We start from the raw sequence: 20,235 nt of genomic DNA, 5'->3' as shown, positions 1-20,235 counted from the left end.
ATTTAGGATAGAAAACACTCTAAAGTTTCCAAAACTGTAAAAATATTGTCTGTGAGTATAACAGAACTGATGTTGCGTCCCTATTGAGCAGTGAATGGGCTATCAACCAGATTACTTTTTCTATGGCTTCCCTAATGTGTCTAGTGTCACAATACATAGTTTCAGGCTTTTATTTTGAAAAATGAGCCTGAACGTCAACATTGCGTCAGTGGTTAGCTGAAGTCTCTCATAGTGTTTGGTGCGTAAAGGACAAATGCGGCCATTGTTTCTCTCTATCCTACTAAGAAGCCACCAGTCCCGGTTGATATATTATCGAATAGATATTTGAAAAACACCTTGAGGATTGATTTTAAACAACGTTTGCCATGTTTATGTCGATATTATGGAGCTAATTTGTAATATTTTTCTGCATTTTCGTGACTGCAATTTCCAGGCGATTTCTCAGCCAAACGTGAAGAACAAACGGAGCTATTTCGCCTACAAAAATAATATTTTTGGAAAAAAGGAACATTTGCTATCTAACTGGGAGTCACGTGAGTGAAAACACCCGAAGCTCATCAAAGGTAAACGATTTAATTTGATTGCTTTTCTGATTTCCGTGACCAAGTTACCTGCTGCTAGCTGGACAAAATGCTATGCTAGGCTATCGATAAATTTACACAAATGCTTGTCTAGCTTTGGCTGTAAAGTATATTTTGAAAATCTGAGATTACAGGGTGATTAACAGAAGGCTAAGGTGTGTCTCAATATATTTCACTTGTGATTTTCATGAATAGGAATATTTTCTAGGAATATTTACGTCCGTTGCGTTATGCTAATTAGTGTCAGTCGATGATTACGCTCCCTCATGAAGGATGAGGAGTCACTAACTGACTTGCCTACCAGTTTCCTACAGATAATTTATCCAGAGAAAGGGCGTGGTTTTAAAAGTCAACAGAACTGACCTTCTCTATACTGACGATATTCATTTTATTTGTTCAATGATTTATTCTGCCTATTGCTTGAACATATAATACTTTTTTTTAAAGAACTGACCGTCTCACAGTCCTACAAAACATTTATCCTGGTGGGGCATTCCCCTCGGACCCCTCCCCTTACGACCACTGCAAAAAATGTATCTTGGGGAATCACTGACTTCAGTATATTACTTACCATATACTGACATAGAGCCAGGATACAAGCCATTCTAAACAATGGCCAAATTTATAATTAAGCTATTCATATTTCCCTACCTAGTAACATTGGCTGACACGTTTCTACTTTGCTTCCGATTTATTGTGACACTTAATTATGTCTTGCAGGCACAACTACTGGCTTCTTGCCATCCTCTCGCTCTTACATCTGGTGTACATGCATTTGGAGGGCAGTAAAATCCATGTGTGTATCATGCTCACAGTTTTCTCCTCTGCATGTAACACAATCCGTTTGTCCTCTTGGACAGACAGAGGAGACTTTGGACTTGATGCTATGCTTATCACATGGATCACCAACTTTTTAACTAATATCTCTCAGCAGGTGCAAGTTGGCAACACACTCTCTGAGGTGCGCACTACTTCAGTTGGAACCCCACAGGGAAGTGTTCTTTCACCAGTACTATACATACTGTATACTACTGCCGGAGCCGGTTCCCAGGGCGCCACCTGATCAAATATGCTGACGATACTGCTTTGGTCATTCTTCCCGAAGGGGATGAGACGGAGCATGGACCAGCCCTAAAGGATTTTACTGTCTGATTTGAGTCATCCCATCTAATATTAAATACATCAAAAACTAAGGACAAGGTGATTGACTTTCGAAGGAACATTACTATGCACACACCATCACTGATAAAAGGTGAGCCCATTGAAATAGTGGAGGAATACAATGTTGTGTCTTTGGCATCATTAAACTGAAGACTTATTTGTCAAATAACTCTGTAATTATTATTACGCGATCAAACTGATTATTCATGTAACTGTAATTAACTAGGAAGTCGGGGCACCAAGGAAAATATTCAGAATAGAAAGTTATAATTTTCCTGACATATTCTTTATTTTACCTCACGTTAGTCTCATTCCAAACGTCGTAAATTGTTGGTTATCTGCACGAAACCAGTCTTCACTATGAGTCATCCATACATCAATTGTCTTAAATCCTTTCTTTACTAACTAAGTAATTCATAGAAATGCATAAACAAACAGTAGATAGTTACAAGGAAATGATAGCGGATGTGCTTTAGTGGGCTAAACCGGCATCGCGGCTTGGTGTACAAAAAGAGAAGTGGGGGTCAACTGAGATGAGACACTACAAAGTTGATAATTATAACAATTGAAATGCTAATCTTTTGCACATAAACGCTCACTCATTCGGGAACAATTGCAATCAATATACTGTATATATTTACACTCAGTGTGTCGTCGGGATCTCTGTTGAAAAGTTTGTTTCTGTTGGAGAGCCTTCTCTCTCTCTCTCTCTCTCTCTCTCTCTCTCTGTCTCATGGTTAGAATGGATAGTTCAGAGTGACATTCATTCATGTCGTTACAGAATACATGTTTCGGCGGTTGTCGGTCTTCGCGTTCAATGATACAGAATTCCTAGCTGCAGACTAGTAATTAATATCAAAGACTTGTTCTTATTCTGTCGGTATCGGTAGTCTAAGAGTTTAACCACGTGGGATGGTTTAAAGATTCAGCAATCGTCTCAAACCTTGGCCCTCTCGTTATTGAGGTAAGGTAGTCTGCAACCTTTGTCCTCTCGTAATTGAGAGAAACATGGTCTGGTGATAAAAAAAACCCGGGTGGGGGTTTTATTCAAAAGAGTAGAAAAGGGCCTGTCCCAGGATGCCCGACCATAACTGTGCTCATGGGCGGTCCTCTGATTTAGTTAACTCCAATTCCCTTTGGAGTTTTCCTTCATTAAACAGTCCAAAATCACATTTCACAATTTCACAAACAGTATCATCCTCACTCATTAATCTTATACAACAATTAGTTGTAAGCCTCATATCTGAGGCTATTATATAAACAGCGTTATGGTAATGTGGCCATATTGTCTCCCATGAGTTTCACAAAATTGTACCAAACGGACCAGTTCGTAGCTGGATTCTTCAGTGATATTTTATACCTTCTCCAGAACATAAATGTTGTTCGGTTCTCCAGTTCTGTGAGGTGGAAGAAATTCCTTTGTACTCTCTATGAAACTTTACTCTCTCTCTATACTGTGGCCATGAGGAGATAATCTCCTCCAGGAATTTACGACCTCTCTCTGACCACAGCAGCCTGGGTGTAGGAGACGGGGGGGGGGGGGTAGGGGGATGGTGCATAGAAAAGGGTTGGTGCAGAGGGAGGGGTGCTCGCTGTACCCAAAGAGGGCAACGTCATGACAACAAATACCATGGGCTAGTCATTGACAACAAGCTGCCCTGGGATCAGTGTACTGACGCTATTTTTAAGAAAGGCCAACAGAGAATGTATTTCCTATGGAAACTGCACTTTTTTAATGCTGATCTAACCATCATGGTTTTATTTTATAAATCTTTCATTGAGAGCATTCTGTCCTACTGCTTGACCTGCTGGTTTGAGAATTTCAAGGTTGCACAGAAAAATAGGTTGGGCAAGTTGATCAGGACTTGCAGAAAAATCATGGGGCAGCAACAGCAAGAACTGTCATCTATCTCTCTACCTGGGCAGAGCCCTCCATAAGTCGAATAAAATAGCGGTAGACTCTTCCCATCCACTCCACCCTGAATTCCAGCATCTTCCTTCTGGCCGCAGGTACAGACTACCTATGGTTAAAAACAATACTGCCAAGTACTTTTATTCTGAATGCAATTCTGCAACTTAACAAAATGTTGGACTAATTGCACTTAGCATTTGCACTATGAAACTGCACTTACCCTGCCTACTTGTTTGTAAATATCCTTTGCTATTTATTTTACATTTTTGTGATATGTTTTATGACTGCTGCAAGATCAACAAATTGGATGCAGTCTATCACAGTGCCATCCGTTTTGTCACCAAATCCCCATATACTACCCACGACTGCAACCCGTATGCTCTCGTTGGCTGGTCCTCGCTTCTTCCTCGTTGCCAAACCCACTGTCTCCAGGTCATCTACAAGTCTTTGCTAGGTAAAGCCCCGCATTATCTCTGTTCACTGGTCACCATAGCAGCACGCGCTCCAGCAGGTATATTTCACTGGTCACCCCCGAAAGGCGTGTGGCCACCTTTCCTTCCAGTTCTCTACTGCCAATGACTGGAACGAACTGCAAAAATCGTTGAAGCTGGAGACTCTTATCGCCCTCACTAACTTCAAGCACCAGCTGTCATGGCAGCTCACAGATCATTGCACCTGTACATAGCCCATCTGTAAATAGCCCATCCAACTACCTCATCCCCATACTGTATTCATTTATTTTGCCACTTTGCACCCCAGAATCTCTACTTGGACATTCATCTTCTGCACATCTATCACTCCAGTGTTTAATTGCTGTATCGTAATTACCTCGCCACTATGGCCTATTTTACTGCCTTACCTCCCTTATTGTCACAGTCATCATAAAGAGGAGACCAAGGCGCAGCTTGGTAAGTGAACATAACTCTTTAATAAAAGAGAGAACACTGAACAGAACTGAACAGAACTAAAACAACAAACCGTGAAGCAATATGGCTAGTGCAGAACAGGCAACTAAACATAGAATATAACCCACAAAACCAACATGGAAAATGGCAACCTAAATAGGAGAGAACGACAAACAGCAGCCTCTGATTGGGAACCAATTCAGGCCACCATAGACCTATATATATCTAGACAAACCAAAATCCCATAGATGTACAAAAAACCATAGACAAGAAAAAACACACATACCACCCTCGTCACACTCTGACCTAACCAAAATAATAAAGAAAACAAAGATAACTAAGGTCAGGGTGTGACACTTATCTTACCTCATTTGCACACATTGTATATATACTTTTTTTCCTACTGTATTATTGACTGTATGTTTGTTTATTCCATGTGCAACTCTGTGTTGTTGTATGTGTTGAACTGCTTTGCTTCATCTTGGCCAGGTTGCAGTTCTCATCTAGCCTACCCGGTTAAATAAAGGTGAAATATTTTTTTCTTTTTTTAATGGAATAATCCTGAACTTTCCTTGATGGAAAAATTTACATCTGATGCACCGCCACACTTCATGATCAAATATCCAAATATCAAAGTCTGGAGAGCAAGGATCAAAGTGAGCACAGTCAGAATACAATTACTTATAATAAATTAGTCAATAAATCAGGGGTGTCAAACTCAATTCGTGGAGGGCCGTGTGTCTGCTGGTCCAAGAGGGGTGTGTGTCTGCTGGTCCAGGAGGGGTGTGTGTCTGCTGTTCCAGGAGGGCCATGTGTCTGCTGGTCCAGGAGGGCCATGTGTCTGCTGGTCCAGGAGGGTCATGTGTCTGCTGGTCCAGGAGGTCCATGTGTCTACTGGTCCTGGAGGGCCGTGTGTCTGCTGGTCCTGGAGGGCCGTGTGTCTGCTGGTTTTTGTAATTTAATTTCTATCGGAGTCTCGTTAAGACCTAGACAACCAGGTTATGGGAGTTCCCAACTAATCAGTGACCTTAATTGATCAATCAACCACAAAGGAGTTGTAAAATCCCCAGACACTCGGCCCTCCAGGACGGGAGTTTGACACATAAATTAATAAACTGACGACTCACCACAGTTCTCCTCGTCCGCTTCATTTCCACAGTCATCGATACCATTGCAGTGCATGAGCTGGGGCAGGCACATGCTCAGGTTGCCACAAGGGAAATATCCTAGGGGGCAGTTTGTCTTCTCCTCCGAGACGTTGAACGAAGTTCCTGCTGAAAATTCAAGAACCATGTTTAAATTTCAAAGTCGGTGTTTCTCATTGATTGGGGAATGGGGAAACATATTATAAGCGGGGAATGGGAACAGATATTATAAGTGGGGAATGGGAACGCATATTATAAGTGGGGAATGGGAACACATATTATAAGCGGGGAATGGGAACACATATTATAAGTGGGGAATGGGAACACATATTATAAGTGGGGAATGGGAACACATATTATAAGTGGGGAATTGGAACACATATTATAAGTGGAGAATGGGAACACATTAAAAGTGGGGAATGGGAACACTTTAAAAGTGGGGAATGGGAACACATTAAAAGTGGGGAATGGGAACACATTACAAGTGGGGAATGGGAACACATATTATAAGTGGGGAATGGGAACACATTAAAAGTGGGGAATGGGAACACATATTATAAGTGGGGAATGGGAACACATATTACAAGTGGGGAATGGGAACACATATTAAAAGTGGGGAATGGGAACACATATTACAAGTGGGGAATGGGAACACATATTACAAGTGGGGAATGGGAACACATATTATAAGTGGGGAATGGGAACACATATTACAAGTGGGGAATGGGAACACATATTATAAGTGGGGAATGGGAACACATATTATAAGTGGAGAATGGGAACACATATTACAAGTGGGGAATGGGAACACATATTAAAAGTGGGGAATGGGAACACATATTATAAGTGGGGAATGGGAACACATATTACAAGTGGGGAATGGGAACACATATTATAAGTGGGGAATGGGAACACATATTACAAGTGGGGAATGGGAACACATATTATAAGTGGGGAATGGGAACACATATTATAAGTAGAGAATGGGAACACATATTACAAGTGGGGAATGGGAACACATATTAAAAGTGGGGAATGGGAACACATATTATAAGTGGGGAATTGGAACACATAATATAAGTGGAGAATGGGAACACATATTATAAGTGGGGAATTGGAACACATAATATAAGTGGAGAATGGGAACACATATTATAAGTGTGGAATGGGAACACATATTACAAGTGGGTAATGGGAACACATATTAAAAGTGGGGAATGGGAACACATATTATAAGTGGGGAATTGGAACACATAATATAAGTGGAGAATCGGAACACATATTATAAGTGGGGAATTGGAACACATATTATAAGTGGAGAATGGGAACACATATTATAAGTGGGGAATTGGAACACATATTATAAGTGGAGAATGGGAACACATATTATAAGTGGGGAATGGGAACACATATTAAAAGTGGGGAATGGGAACACATATTATAAGTGGGGAATGGGAACACATATTATAAGTAGAGAATGGGAACACATATTACAAGTGGGGAATGGGAACACATATTAAAAGTGGGGAATGGGAACACATATTATAAGTGGGGAATTGGAACACATAATATAAGTGGAGAATGGGAACACATATTATAAGTGGGGAATTGGAACACATAATATAAGTGGAGAATGGGAACACATATTATAAGTGTGGAATGGGAACACATATTACAAGTGGGGAATGGGAACACATATTAAAAGTGGGGAATGGGAACACATATTATAAGTGGGGAATTGGAACACATAATATAAGTGGAGAATCGGAACACATATTATAAGTGGGGAATTGGAACACATATTATAAGTGGAGAATGGGAACACATATTATAAGTGGGGAATTGGAACACATATTATAAGTGGAGAATGGGAACACATATTATAAGTGGGGAATGGGAACACATATTAAAAGTGGGGAATGGGAACACATATTATAAGTGGGGAATTGGAACACATAATATAAGTGGAGAATGGGAACACATATTATAAGTGGGGAATGGGAACACATATTAAAAGTGGGGAATTGGAACACATATCATAAGTGTGGAATGGGAACACATTATAACACCACGGAAAATTAAAGGGCGGTTGCTAATTTTAAAGTTGGTGTATTTCCTGAGTGGAAACATAATATTATAAGAGCCCTCTAAAAATGATGAAAGTAAACATCTTTCAGTATCGTCCACCCAAGGGGAGCTAGCTCATCAGTCAGTAGGCTCTGGATGGGTTTGTCGAAAACACTTGAGCATTTTCCTATCAATGTTTCATTTAGCAGTCAATTCTGAAAATGTATGAAATACGAAATATTAACAGGGCTCCCATGGTGTTCAGTTCATAGAGATGATTTATTCTTAGTTCAGAGTGTTCATGTGCTCTCTGGAGTATAGGCTAGTTGCATAATGCAACAGGGGAACATATCCACCATCCTTTATCTGCTTCCATGATAATCAAACTAAACGGGTGCACTTTTACATGCAAAGACCCCCCACTGCCTTTTTGCTCCTGATATATACCCACACATCATACTGTATCTAGTGAGTTACATGTTTTTGAAATATACCCACACATCATACAGTGCACCAGGAAAGTATTCAGACCTTTTCCACATTTTGTTACGTTACAGCCATATTCTAAAATAGATTAAATCATCCGTTCCCCCCTCAATCTACGCACAATACCCCATAATGACGAACCAAACTGTTTTTATTTTATTTTTGCAAATGTATAATTTTTGTTGTTGTTGAAATATCACATTTACAAAAGTATTCAGGCCCTTTACTCAGTACTTCGTTGAAGCACCTTTGGCAGCAATTACAGCCTTGGTTCTTCTTCAGTATGACGTTACAGTGCATTGCGAAAGTATTCGGCCCCCTTGAACTTTGCAACCTTTTGCCACATTTCAGGCTTCAAACATAAAGATATAAAACTGTATTTTTTTGTGAAGAATCAACAACAAGTGGGACACAATCATGAAGTGGAACGACATTTATTGGATATTTCAAACTTTTTTAACAAATCAAAATCTGAAAAATTGGGCGTGCAAAATTATTCAGCCCCCTTAAGTTAATACTTTGTAGCGCCACCTTTTGCTGCGATTACAGCTGTAAGTCGCTTGGGGTATGTCTCTATCAGTTTTGCACATCGAGAGACTGACATTTTTTTCCCATTCCACCTTGCAAAACAGCTCGAGCTCAGTGAGGTTGGATGGAGAGCAGTTGTGAACAGCAGTTTTCAGTTCTTTCCACAGATTCTCGATTGGATTCAGGTCTGGACTTTGACTTGGCCATTCTAACACCTGGATATGTTTATTTTTGAACCATTCCATTGTAGATTTTGCTTTATGTTTTGGATCATTGTCTTGTTGGAAGACAAATCTCCGTCCCAGTCTCAGGTCTTTTGCAGACTCCATCAGGTTTTCTTCCAGAATGGTCCTGTATTTGGCTCCATCCATCTTCCCATCAATTTGAACCATCTTCCCTGTCCCTGCTGAAGAAAAGCAGGCCCAAACCATGATGCTGCCACCACCATGTTTGACAGTGGGGATGGTGTGTTCAGGGTGATGAGCTGTGTTGCTTTTACGCCAAACATAACGTCTTGCATTGTTGCCAAAAAGTTCAATTTTCGTTTCATCTGACCAGAGCACCTTCTTCCACATGTTTGGTGTGTCTCCCAGGTGGCTTGTGGCACACTTTAAACAACACTTTTTATGGATATCTTTAAGAAATGGCTTTCTTCTTGCCACTCTTCCATAAAGGCCAGATTTGTGCAATATACGATTGATTGTTGTCCTATGGACAGAGTCTCCCACCTCAGCTGTAGATCTCTGCAGTTCATCCAGAGTGATCATGGGCCTCTTGGCTGCATCTCTGATCAGTCTTCTTCTTGTATGAGCTGAAAGTTTAGAGGGACGGCCAGGTCTTGGTAGATTTGCTGTGGTCTGATACTCCTTCCATTTCAATATTATCGCTTGCACAGTGCTCCTTGGGATGTTTAAAGCTTGGGAAATCTTTTTGTATCCAAATCCGGCTTTAAACTTCTTCACAACAGTATCTCGGACCTGCCTGGTGTGTTCCTTGTTCTTCATGATGCTCTCTGCACTTTTAACGGACCTCTGAGACTATCACAGTGCAGGTGCATTGATACGGAGACTTGATTATACACAGGTGGATTGTATTTATCATCATTAGTAATTTAGGTCAACATTGAATCATTCAGAGATCCTCACTGAACTTCTGGAGAGAGTTTGCTGCACTGAAAGTAAAGGGGCTGAATAATTTTGCACGCCCAATTTTTCAGTTTTTGATTTGTTAAAAAAGTTTGAAATATCCAATAAATGTCGTTCCACTTCATGATTGTGTCCCACTTGTTGTTGATTCTTCACAAAAAAATACAGTTTTATATCTTTATGTTTGAAGCCTGAAATGTGGCAAAAGGTCGCAAAGTTCAAGGGGGCCGAATACTTTCGCAATGCACTGTACAAGCTTGGCACACCAGAATTTGCGGAATTTCTCCCATTCTTCACTGCAGATCCTCTCAAGCTCTGTCAGGTTGGATGGGGAGCATCACTCCACAGCTAATTTCAGGTCTCTCCAGAGATGTTCGATTGAGTTCAAGTCCGGGCCTTGGCTGGCCCACTCAAGGACATTTAGAGAATTGTCCCAAAGCCACTCCTGCGTTGTCTTGGCTGTGTGCTTAGGGTTGTTGCCCTGTTGGAAGGTGAACTGTCGCCCCATTCTGAGATCCTGATCGCTCTGGAGCAGGTTTTCATCAATGATCTCTCTGCACTTTAATCTGTTCATCTTTCTCTCGATCCCGACTAGTCTCACAGTCCCTACCGATGAAAAACATCCCCCCACCACCATGTTTCACCATGGGGATGGTGCTAGGTTTCATACAGATGTGACACTTTGCATTCAGGCCAAAGAGTTCAATCTTGAGTTCAATCTTGGTTTCATCGGGCCAGAGAATCTTGTGGCAAACTCCAAGTGGACTGTCATGTGCCTTTTACTGAGGCGTGGCTTCCGTCTGGCCACTCTACCATAAAGGTCTAATTGGTGGAGTGGTGCAGAGATGGTTGTCCTTCTGCAAGGTTCTCCTTTCTCTACAGAGGAACTCTGGAGCTCTGTTAGAGTGGCCATGTGTGTCTTTCCAAATCATGTCCAATCAACTGAATTTACCACAGGTGGACTCCAATCATGTTGTAGAAACATCTCACGGACAATCAATGGTAACATGATGCACCTGTGCTCAACTTCGAGTCTCATAGCAAAGGGTCTGAATATTAATGTAAATAAGGTATTTCTATTTTTCATTTGCAAACATAAAAAAAACTGTTTTCCGCTTTGTCATTATTGGGTATTGTGTGTAGATCGATAAAAAAAGTAATACATTTTAGAATAAGGCTGTAACGTAACAAAGTGTGAAACAAAAGAAGGGGTCTGAATACTTTCCAAATGCAGTGTATGTTTCTGAAATATACCCACACATCATCGTGTATGTAGTCCGTTATTTGTTTCTGAATAGCACAGCTCTGACTGCTTACTGAAGCATTTGTCAATACAGACTTGAACCTCAATTTCCACTCTTTTCCATGTTGATCCATATTCCACCAATGGACCAGGAGAAGTGTTGCTCCTTATGTCAAAGCCATCTTAAATTCAAGTTGGCGGGATCATCCTAGATTCTATTGCTCCTACTGCTGTACAACCAACCAACCCCTAACTGCTTTACAAAAGAGGCACTTACAACAACATAATGGGCATTTTACCTGGTTTTCCCCCGTTTGTCACACAGAGAGCGTAACCAATGAATATTCCCAGCGGGAATTGGTTGTAATTAAGTGAGGCATGCTTGACACATGGTCATCATGGTTTACTGACCAGATAACAACCAAAAATATGGTGCCATTCCCAGTTGTCTTGATGTTATCATGCTGGAATCGTGAGAATGAAGACTACATGAACCCTAACACCTGATAGTGACATCTCAGTGCTTAGTGGGGTGACTAGGAGTCTTTGTCGATGTGCCTTTGAGCAAGGCACTTAACCCTGAATGCGTCTATTAAATGACTGAAATGTAAATGTATTGTAAAGATGGACATGGTAAGTCATGTGCAAACCTCAGGGCTTTGGCTAACCTCAGCCATGCACTTCATCACAACAGAGACATGAGTGAGGGACCTAGTTTCACACTCGCTCTGAGAAATTCACTGCTCTCAAAATCAATCGTGGAGATATTGATGTATAAGCTCTGATGGATGGTTGGAACCATCCTTCTCCTCTAACTGTGTTGGTCATCCAGCATGATAACATCAAGACAACTGGGAATGGCACCATATTTTTGGTTGTTATCTGGTCAGTAAACCATGATGACCATGTGTCAAGCATGCCTCACTTAATTACAACCAATTCCAGCTGGGAATATTCATTGGTTACGCTCTCTGTGTGACAAACGGGGGAAAACCAGGTAAAATGCCCATTATGTTGTTGTAAGTGCCTCTTTTGTAAAGCAGTTAGGGGTTGGTTGGTTGTACAGCAGTAGGAGCAATAGAATCTAGGATGATCCCGCCAACTTGAATTTAAGATGGCTTAGAGGAGAACTGTGTTAGAGGAGAAGGATGGTTCCAACCATCCATCAGAGCTTATACACTAAGATAAAATCACAGGTAGGAAAACCAATCTACCGGCTGTAATCTTCAGCCACCAACATACTGAGGAATACTGCAGTCCTCTTGGTGTCTTGTATCATTTCAGAAGTCATTGCTCATCCATCCTAATAAGAGTATGTTTCCTTAACAATTCTTGAAACCATGTCTCTAGAGGAACATCATTCTGGATACAGCAATGCATGATGCAACAAGGAAACTCATTCAAAGAGACTTGCAAAGCTGTTTATGTCTAACATCTGTTCCCACCATGGCAGGTGATGCAGTGAATTTCAGTTGAGCAAACACATGTTATATTGACAGAATTTTTGTCACAGCTGTCTTAAATTGGAGCTATGTTTTTCTTTTGTTCAAGTAACACTTGGAATGAAAAGTTGAGTAAACTAAAAAACGCTAGGGAACCAGTTACTGTACTTAATAATAAATAGTTGAAACAACAACATTTGCAGGTGTTTTTTATTTTTATTTTTACAGTGCATAATGTTTCCATTTCAAGCAACGGAAATTGACATCAAATATGTGAAGTCATAGTCCACATTTTCCAATATTTAAAGTAGTTCAATGCTGAGATGAGTCCACGTCCCATTCCATCTGTTGCATTGCAGTTCCAGATCAACCCCAAATCAAATCTGACGTTTGAAGCAAAATAACATTTGACACACTTTGTTTTGGGAATGAAGTGGCACTTTATGTCAGTCTGCATGGGACATTTTGTTTTGGGAATGAAGTAGCACTTTACGTCAGTCTGCATGAGACACTTTGTTTTGGGAATGAAGTAGAACTTTACGTCAGTCTGCATGGGACACTTTGTTTTGGGAATGAAGTAGAACTTTATGTCAGTCTGCATGAGACACTTTGTTTTGGGAATGAAGTAGCACTTTACGTCAGTCTGCATGAGACACTTTGTTTTGGGAATGAAGTAGAACTTTACGTCAGTCTGCATGAGACACTTTGTTTTGGGAATGAAGTAGAACTTTACGTCAGTCTGCATGAGACACTTTGTTTTGGGAATGAAGTAGCACTTTACACTAGTCTGCATGAGACAATTTGTTTTGGGAATGAAGTAGCACTTTACGTCAGTCTGCATGAGACACTTTGTTTTGGGAATGATGTAGAACTTTACGTCAGTCTGCATAAGACACTTTGTTTTGGGAATGAAGTAGCACTTTACACTAGTCTGCATGAGACACTTTGTTTTGGGAATGAAGTAGCACTTTACACTAGTCTGCATGAGACACTTTGTTTTGGGAATGAAGTAGAACTTTACGTTAGTCTGCATGGGACACTTTGAAATACATCTACCTTCCATGTAGCCTGTGTGCTCAATTACTTTTTCATGCAAAATTTATCTGAGTCAATACTAAGAATATCTCTTGATCTGTGTACAAAATCCATGCACATTAAATATCACATTTGAGGAAGAAAGTGCTATTGCAGTGTCCCAAATAACCCTGTGGCAAAGTTATTTTGGTCAACTGATGTCAACTGATGTTAGACAGTCTCTCAGTCCATCTGTCAATGTGGACACTTTCCAGCACCGAGCCACAGAGCAACCTGTCACTAACATGGCTGACTTGTCAGTCAGGATACTGTAGGAGGTCTACCTTTTTTCACCCCAAATATTTGCATATAATTTTCATTCATTGGAGCTCATCTAATTTCATCAATTTGTGACAACTGTTGTGCTGTGAATTACAGGGTGGTCTAGCCTATCAGAGCCTGCCTGTCAGAATTGTTTTAAGATGGCCGTACTATGGATAATTTAGCTATTTATTTAGAATTTTAGGGCTCTTGTAGGTATAAAAAATATACACAAAATTACTTCACAAAATAATGAATTTGGCCTTTACTGCTACAGACAGTCAAAAATAAATAATAAGAAATCAGGTTTTGAAGTGTCTGTCCTATATCTAGGAGATAAAGTATATCTCATGAAATATATATTTTTTACACATATTTAACCCCCTTTTTTGTTGGCACAAAACTAATTCCATTCATTTTTTAAACCGGTTCCAGGTTACCTTCAATAACGAGGCTATATACAGGGGGTACCGGTACCGAGTCAATGTGTGGGGGTACAGGTTAGTTGAGGTAATTTGTACATGTAGGTAGGGGCAAAGTGACTATGCATAGATAATAAACAGCGAGTTGTAGCAGCATTCTTATGGCTTGGGGGTAGAAGTTGTTAAGGAGCCTTTTGGTCCTAGACATGGCGCTCCGGTACCGCTTGCTGTGTGGTAGCAGAGAAAACAGTCTATGACTTGGGAGACTGTAAGTAGCCTAGGGCAGGGATCGTGAAACCCGACGTCTTCTGAGGAATTCGATTTTAGACACGAAAGACTGTAAAATTACTAGGAATTCATCTCAAAATGATGTTAATTCAGGAAATGTATTGCCAAGTATTTCCACTCGTAAATAGAGATATACACTAGGTGTACAAAACATTAGGAACACCTTCCTAATATTGAGTTTCATTCCCTTTTGCCCTCAGAAAAGCCTAAATTCATCAGGGCATGGACTCTACAAGGTGTCAAAGAATTCCACAGGGATGCTGGCCCATGATGACTTCAGTGCTTCCCACAGTGTCAAGTTGGCTGGATGTCCTTTGGGTGGTAGACTATTCTTGATACACACGAGAAACTGTTGAGCGTAAATAACACAGCAGCGGTGCACTTCTTGACACACTAAATCTGCCTGGCACCTACTACCATACCGCATTCAAATGCACTTCACTCTTTTGTCTTGCCCATTCACCCTCTGAATGGCACACACACAATCTATGTTTCAATTGTCTCAAGGCTTAAAAATCCTTATTTAACCTGTCTCCTCCTAGATGAAGGGGAGTGGATTTAACAAGTGACATCAATACAGGATACAATGTCATGGAAAGAGCAGGTGTTCCTAATGTTTCGTACACTCAGTGTATGTGTTTGTGTACCCATGTAATCAAAGTTTGAAATTGTTATGTTTTGACAAATACAATATCTGTTTGGGCTTCTTGCGTCAATTTGCAGAGTACAAATTATTTATAATTATGTTCCGGCCCCCGACCATCCACTCAAGAAAAAATGTGCCCGTGGCTGAATATAGTTGATGACCCCTGGCCTAGGGTATGTAGTGACTGACAAGCACTTATAGCTGGATGACTAATTTCACTGATTGAAATTGATGCATGCAGGCTCAACACTTACTCAATGATCTTGATCATCACTTTTAAACAAGCTACAATTGTCATGGAAATACTGAATAAAGCAAATGTTCTCAGATGTGTCATACAATATATGCAATACTAATACAGTATTTGAATCATTGATTTTACTCATCAATATTTGTTTGAGATCTGCAAGTGGTGGGAATGTAATTTTAGAATATGACTCTCAGGGCCAAAATCTTTGCCATGCTAATTTCAGAAAAGCCCAGGGCAAGATCCTGACATGTTATATTTAGTGTATGAGCCACAATATGTATCTCTATGGTATGAGCATCATAAAGGAGATGGTTTCTATATCATTCTCTACTGGCGTTCATTCCACATCATTGAAATAAGGTGAACAGTTATGTAAAAAGGTCCCATGACCATAATGCTCTCTTGTAAACAAATGGTGGGAAAATACATTATTTATATGACTGAGAATAATATTCCTCAACCCCAGATGAGTCTCTCCAAACTGCATAAACAGCACCACAGCAATGTAATATCTCAATGTGAAACATCAGCAGCCAGCAGCCAATAAAGGTGCAATAAGCAGATTGGTTGCTGGTTGCTAAATTATATTAGTTTGCCTAATTTCAGGTTATTTGACAAATCAAGCAATGTATAGTGTAGAGCCGTCAAACTCAACTCTCGACCTCAAAGTCAGTTCCACTGCATTTTTTCATTGTTGCACTCTAAACAGGAACTGATTTAGACCTGGGACACCAGATGGGTGCAATTAATTATCAGGTAGAAGAGAAAACCAGTAGGCTCCGGACCTCATAGGGTAAGAGTTGAGGAAATAGTTGAGGAAGAAATGGAGTGTTCGGATTTACGTACAGACTAATACGAAATGCTCTGCGACCAGGTTGGGACTCAGGGGTAGACATAACAATATACATGTAAATCCAGGACACTCCAATTAGTCTGATATATTATGTTTTGTATGGTATCGTATGTATTAATTTGTGTCCATGTCCATCTTCCATTTCATTTGATATCTTACGAATTACAATTTGTATATGTTACAAATTGCAATATGTACAATATGTTATGAATTTGACATTTGTACAATATGTTTCGAATTAGCAAAACTTATGATGTTACAAATTCCAATTTGTTGTGGCTAATGTTTGCTAGGTGATTAACACTAACGTTAGCTAGGCTAAGGGTTAGGGCTTAAGTTTAGGGTTAAGGTTAGGAGTAAGGTTAAGGTTAAGGTTAAGGTTATGGTTATGGTTAGGTAGTTTCAAAGTAAAATGCTAAAGTTGTCCGTGATGAGATTTGAACACGCAACCTTTGGATTGTTAGGTGTTAATGTTGTATGCCTATCCGTCCAACCTAAAAGTAACCTTCTGTCTTATGTAACCATACAAATCATATCATACTAATACGTGTCTATGTTATGCTTAGTCTATAAGACCAGGCTACAACGGCGAAGGCAATTAGATACCATAACGAAAATATTTTCCAGGGTTTTATCATTTCGTGCCATTATAGAGCACTAAAACGTAATTTCGTCTGTCAAGTGTCCCACAGTATTTTCGATAGCAAAGCTACAGTATAGGCTGCATTTAGCTGCATCTATTGCAATATACACGTCTAAGACGTTCAGGCTAAGCAAACTTCCAGAAGACCAGTCAAAAATAAATGCAAACAATGCCAGAATTGGAGGGGAAAACAGATAATATACAGGCTTAAACCATACATTAGCATAAATAACTATTTATTTAATAACTACAATTTCAATGCACCAATTTCAGAGTTAACAAACTGATGTGCAACATATCATTAGGTTAAACATACCTGTCACTCCATACATGAGAATCCAAGCGACATAAGCTTGCATATTTAACTGTAACAGCATTAAAAACACGAGAAAACAGAAGTTTAAGTTTTCTTCCAAGCTTCCAACGCGTAAAAGCTGTAGTCTAAGAACTGCAGTTACCAAGATGGGCTAGACTGCTTAGTAGTTAAGTTTGTCAAGATGACGTTGGTAAAGATGGTTAGCGGCTGTCTGGTGCCAACAGTAGAGAAACCGATTCGAAACTGCTCCAGAGAATCTATTTCATCAACTGGCGCGCGGAAATCTCCACTGCCGCTCTAGAGCGCGTGCGAACCGTTTGTCATCAACAGAGGGAAAGGGAGACGGGGAGAGCGAGAGAGAGATGCATAAAGAAAGAGAGATAGATACATACAGAAAGAGAGAGAGAGAGCGAGGGAGAGAGAAAGACAGGAGAAATACAGAGAGATTAAGACAGAGAGAAAGAAAGATGGAGATATAGATATACATAGAAAGAGACAGAGAAAGAAAGACAGAAAGAGATGGATACATAGAGAGAGAGAGAGATACATAGATAGAGAGCGATAGAAAGACAGAGAGATACATAGAGAGAGAAAGAAAGACAGAGAGAGATGGATACATAAAGAGAGAGAGAGACCATAGTTTGTGTCTGCAGGTAGAATTATGAAAATAGTTTCCCAAAATAAATGTTTACCACTGAAGGGGAGGCTTACCCTGTAAAAAAAAAAAAAAAGTTCCTTATTAACAAGCACTATTGTGCCCAGTCGTGCTTTGCAGCATATGAATAATTGGTTTATGTTTGTCGCACCCTGGAAAGCTGTTTGCTGGCAGACGAAAACATAATGGCAGATTTAGCAAAAAATTGCACCAGGTACGAAGCTGGTGCCTGGTTTTTACAGCAGGTGATAAAACACACAAACTGTTTTCATTTACACTCCTCTCTCGTTTTATTTAGCCTATTTATTTAGCCTATTTAAATAGCCTATTTGTTGAGAAAATAGCGAACTTTTCTCCTGATGCAAAAGTGTAATATTTAATATATAAAATAATGCTGATTGGACAATACTACTAAAATAGCTTGGGGTCAGACACAATTCAATACGTGTTTTGAGTTAGAACCAAACAATTATTTGGTTTAACATCAGAAAAACTGCTGAACTATGGTTTTCAATTATGCAATTTCTTACACTTCATACTCCAACATTGATAAGATTGCTCCAGTTAATTTCAGAACCTTCCCACTGGGCACAAATTCAACGTCTATTCCACGTTGGTTCCACAACATTTAATTGAAAGGGACACAATGTTGATTCAACCAGTGTGTCCAGTGTTTTCTTTCTAATGGAAACTTCTTGAGTGACATTTGGCGGTGCATGAAACACTGAAAGCAAAATAATGTCCTGTAGCAAATTCTGACAGTCCAACACCTTACAAATTACACCAAGTGTTCCAAACATCTACGCACAAAAACAATATTTCTCTAAAATGTTGTGCACAATTTTTTTTACATCCCTGTTAATAAACATTCTCCTTTGCCAAGATAATCCATCCACCTAACAGGTGTGGCATATCAAGAAGCTGATTAAACAGAATGATCATTACACAAGTGCACCTTGTGCTGGGGACAATAAAAGGTGACTTTAAAATGTGCAGTTTTGTCACACAACACAATGCCACAGATGTCTGAAGTTTTGAGTGAGCGGGCAATTGGCATGCTGATGTCCACCAGAGCTGTTGCCAGCAATTTCATGTTCATTTCTCTACCAGAAGCCGCCTCCAATGTCATTTTAGAGAATCTGGCACTACATCCAACTGGCCTCACAACCGCAGACCACGTGCAACCACGCCAGCCAAAGAACTCCACATCTGGCTTCTTCACCTGTGGGATCGTCTAAGACCAGCCACCTGGACAACTGATGAAACGGAGGATATTTCGATCTGTAATAAAGCCCTTTTTGTGGGGAAAAAGTAATTGTGATTGGATGGGCCTTTCTCCCAGGTCGGTGGGCCTGGCTCCCCAGTGGGTGGGCCTATGCTCTCCGAGGCCCACCAATGGTTGCGCCCTTGTCTAGTCATGTGAAATCCATAGATTAGGACCTAATTAATTTACTTCAGTTGACTGATTTCCTTATATGAACTGTAACTCAGTAAAATCGTTGAAATTGTTGCATGTTGCGTTTATATCTTTGTTCAGTATACAGTTTACTGACAGTGCTAGCCTGAAGTGTGGAAGGCTGACTGTGAGTGAATGAGGGCTACGTATTTCACCTTCATCCTTGTCTTTATTCCCAATAAGGCTTCAGCCCATCACTAATACATCCCACCCTAACACATTAAGCCTGTACTGTATTATAACTATAAGAGTGCTTTATTACCAAGTACTGAGGGCAGAGTTGAATAACCAAATAGAGTGGCCCATTAACATCCCAATTCCAAAGTAGGGCATGGAAATCCTCAGAACAATGGTGAATTAAATCAATGTATCGGGCTCACATAAGGAAGGAGGACTGGATTTGCTTGTTGTTGTCAGTGGGGGTTTCTGTGTGTAACAGTATAACTTTAGACAATCCCCTCGCTCATACCCGGGAGCGAACCAGGGACCCTCTGCACACATCAACAACTGTCACCCACGAAGCATCGTTACCCATCGCTCCACAAAAGTCGCGGCCCTTGCAGGGCAAGGGGAACTACAACTTTAAGGTCTCAGAGCAAGTGACGTCACCGATTGAAACGCTATTTAGCGCGCACCGCTAACTAAGCTAGCCGTTTCACATCCGTTACACTCACCCCCCTTTTGACCTCCTCCTTTTCCGCAGCAACCAGTGATCCAGGTCAACAGCATCAATGTAACAGTATAATTTTAAACCGT

The 20,235-nt window shown here is 40.3% G+C and overlaps 1 protein-coding gene across 1 annotated transcript in view; it reads right to left on the bottom strand.

The window, feature by feature from the left end:
* The window catches only part of LOC110488935 (relaxin family peptide receptor 1), a 91,853-nt gene extending 74,169 nt beyond the window's left edge, over window positions 1-17,684 (bottom strand). Inside the window, exons 1-2 of the mRNA XM_021561419.2 lie at window positions 17,369-17,684; window positions 5,687-5,833 (exon numbers count right to left, since the gene is read on the bottom strand). Coding sequence (XP_021417094.1) covers window positions 5,687-5,833; window positions 17,369-17,429 — 208 coding nt within the window. The 5' untranslated portion in view covers window positions 17,430-17,684. The remainder of the gene's footprint in view (window positions 1-5,686; window positions 5,834-17,368) is intronic.
* Window positions 17,685-20,235: the final 2,551 nt, after the last annotated feature.

Source organism: Oncorhynchus mykiss, chromosome 14 (genome assembly GCF_013265735.2).
Source record: "Oncorhynchus mykiss isolate Arlee chromosome 14, USDA_OmykA_1.1, whole genome shotgun sequence".
Lineage (NCBI taxonomy): Eukaryota > Metazoa > Chordata > Actinopteri > Salmoniformes > Salmonidae > Oncorhynchus > Oncorhynchus mykiss.
Note: the sequence above shows the minus strand (reverse complement) of the source record. Positions and strands in the feature narration are given on the sequence as shown.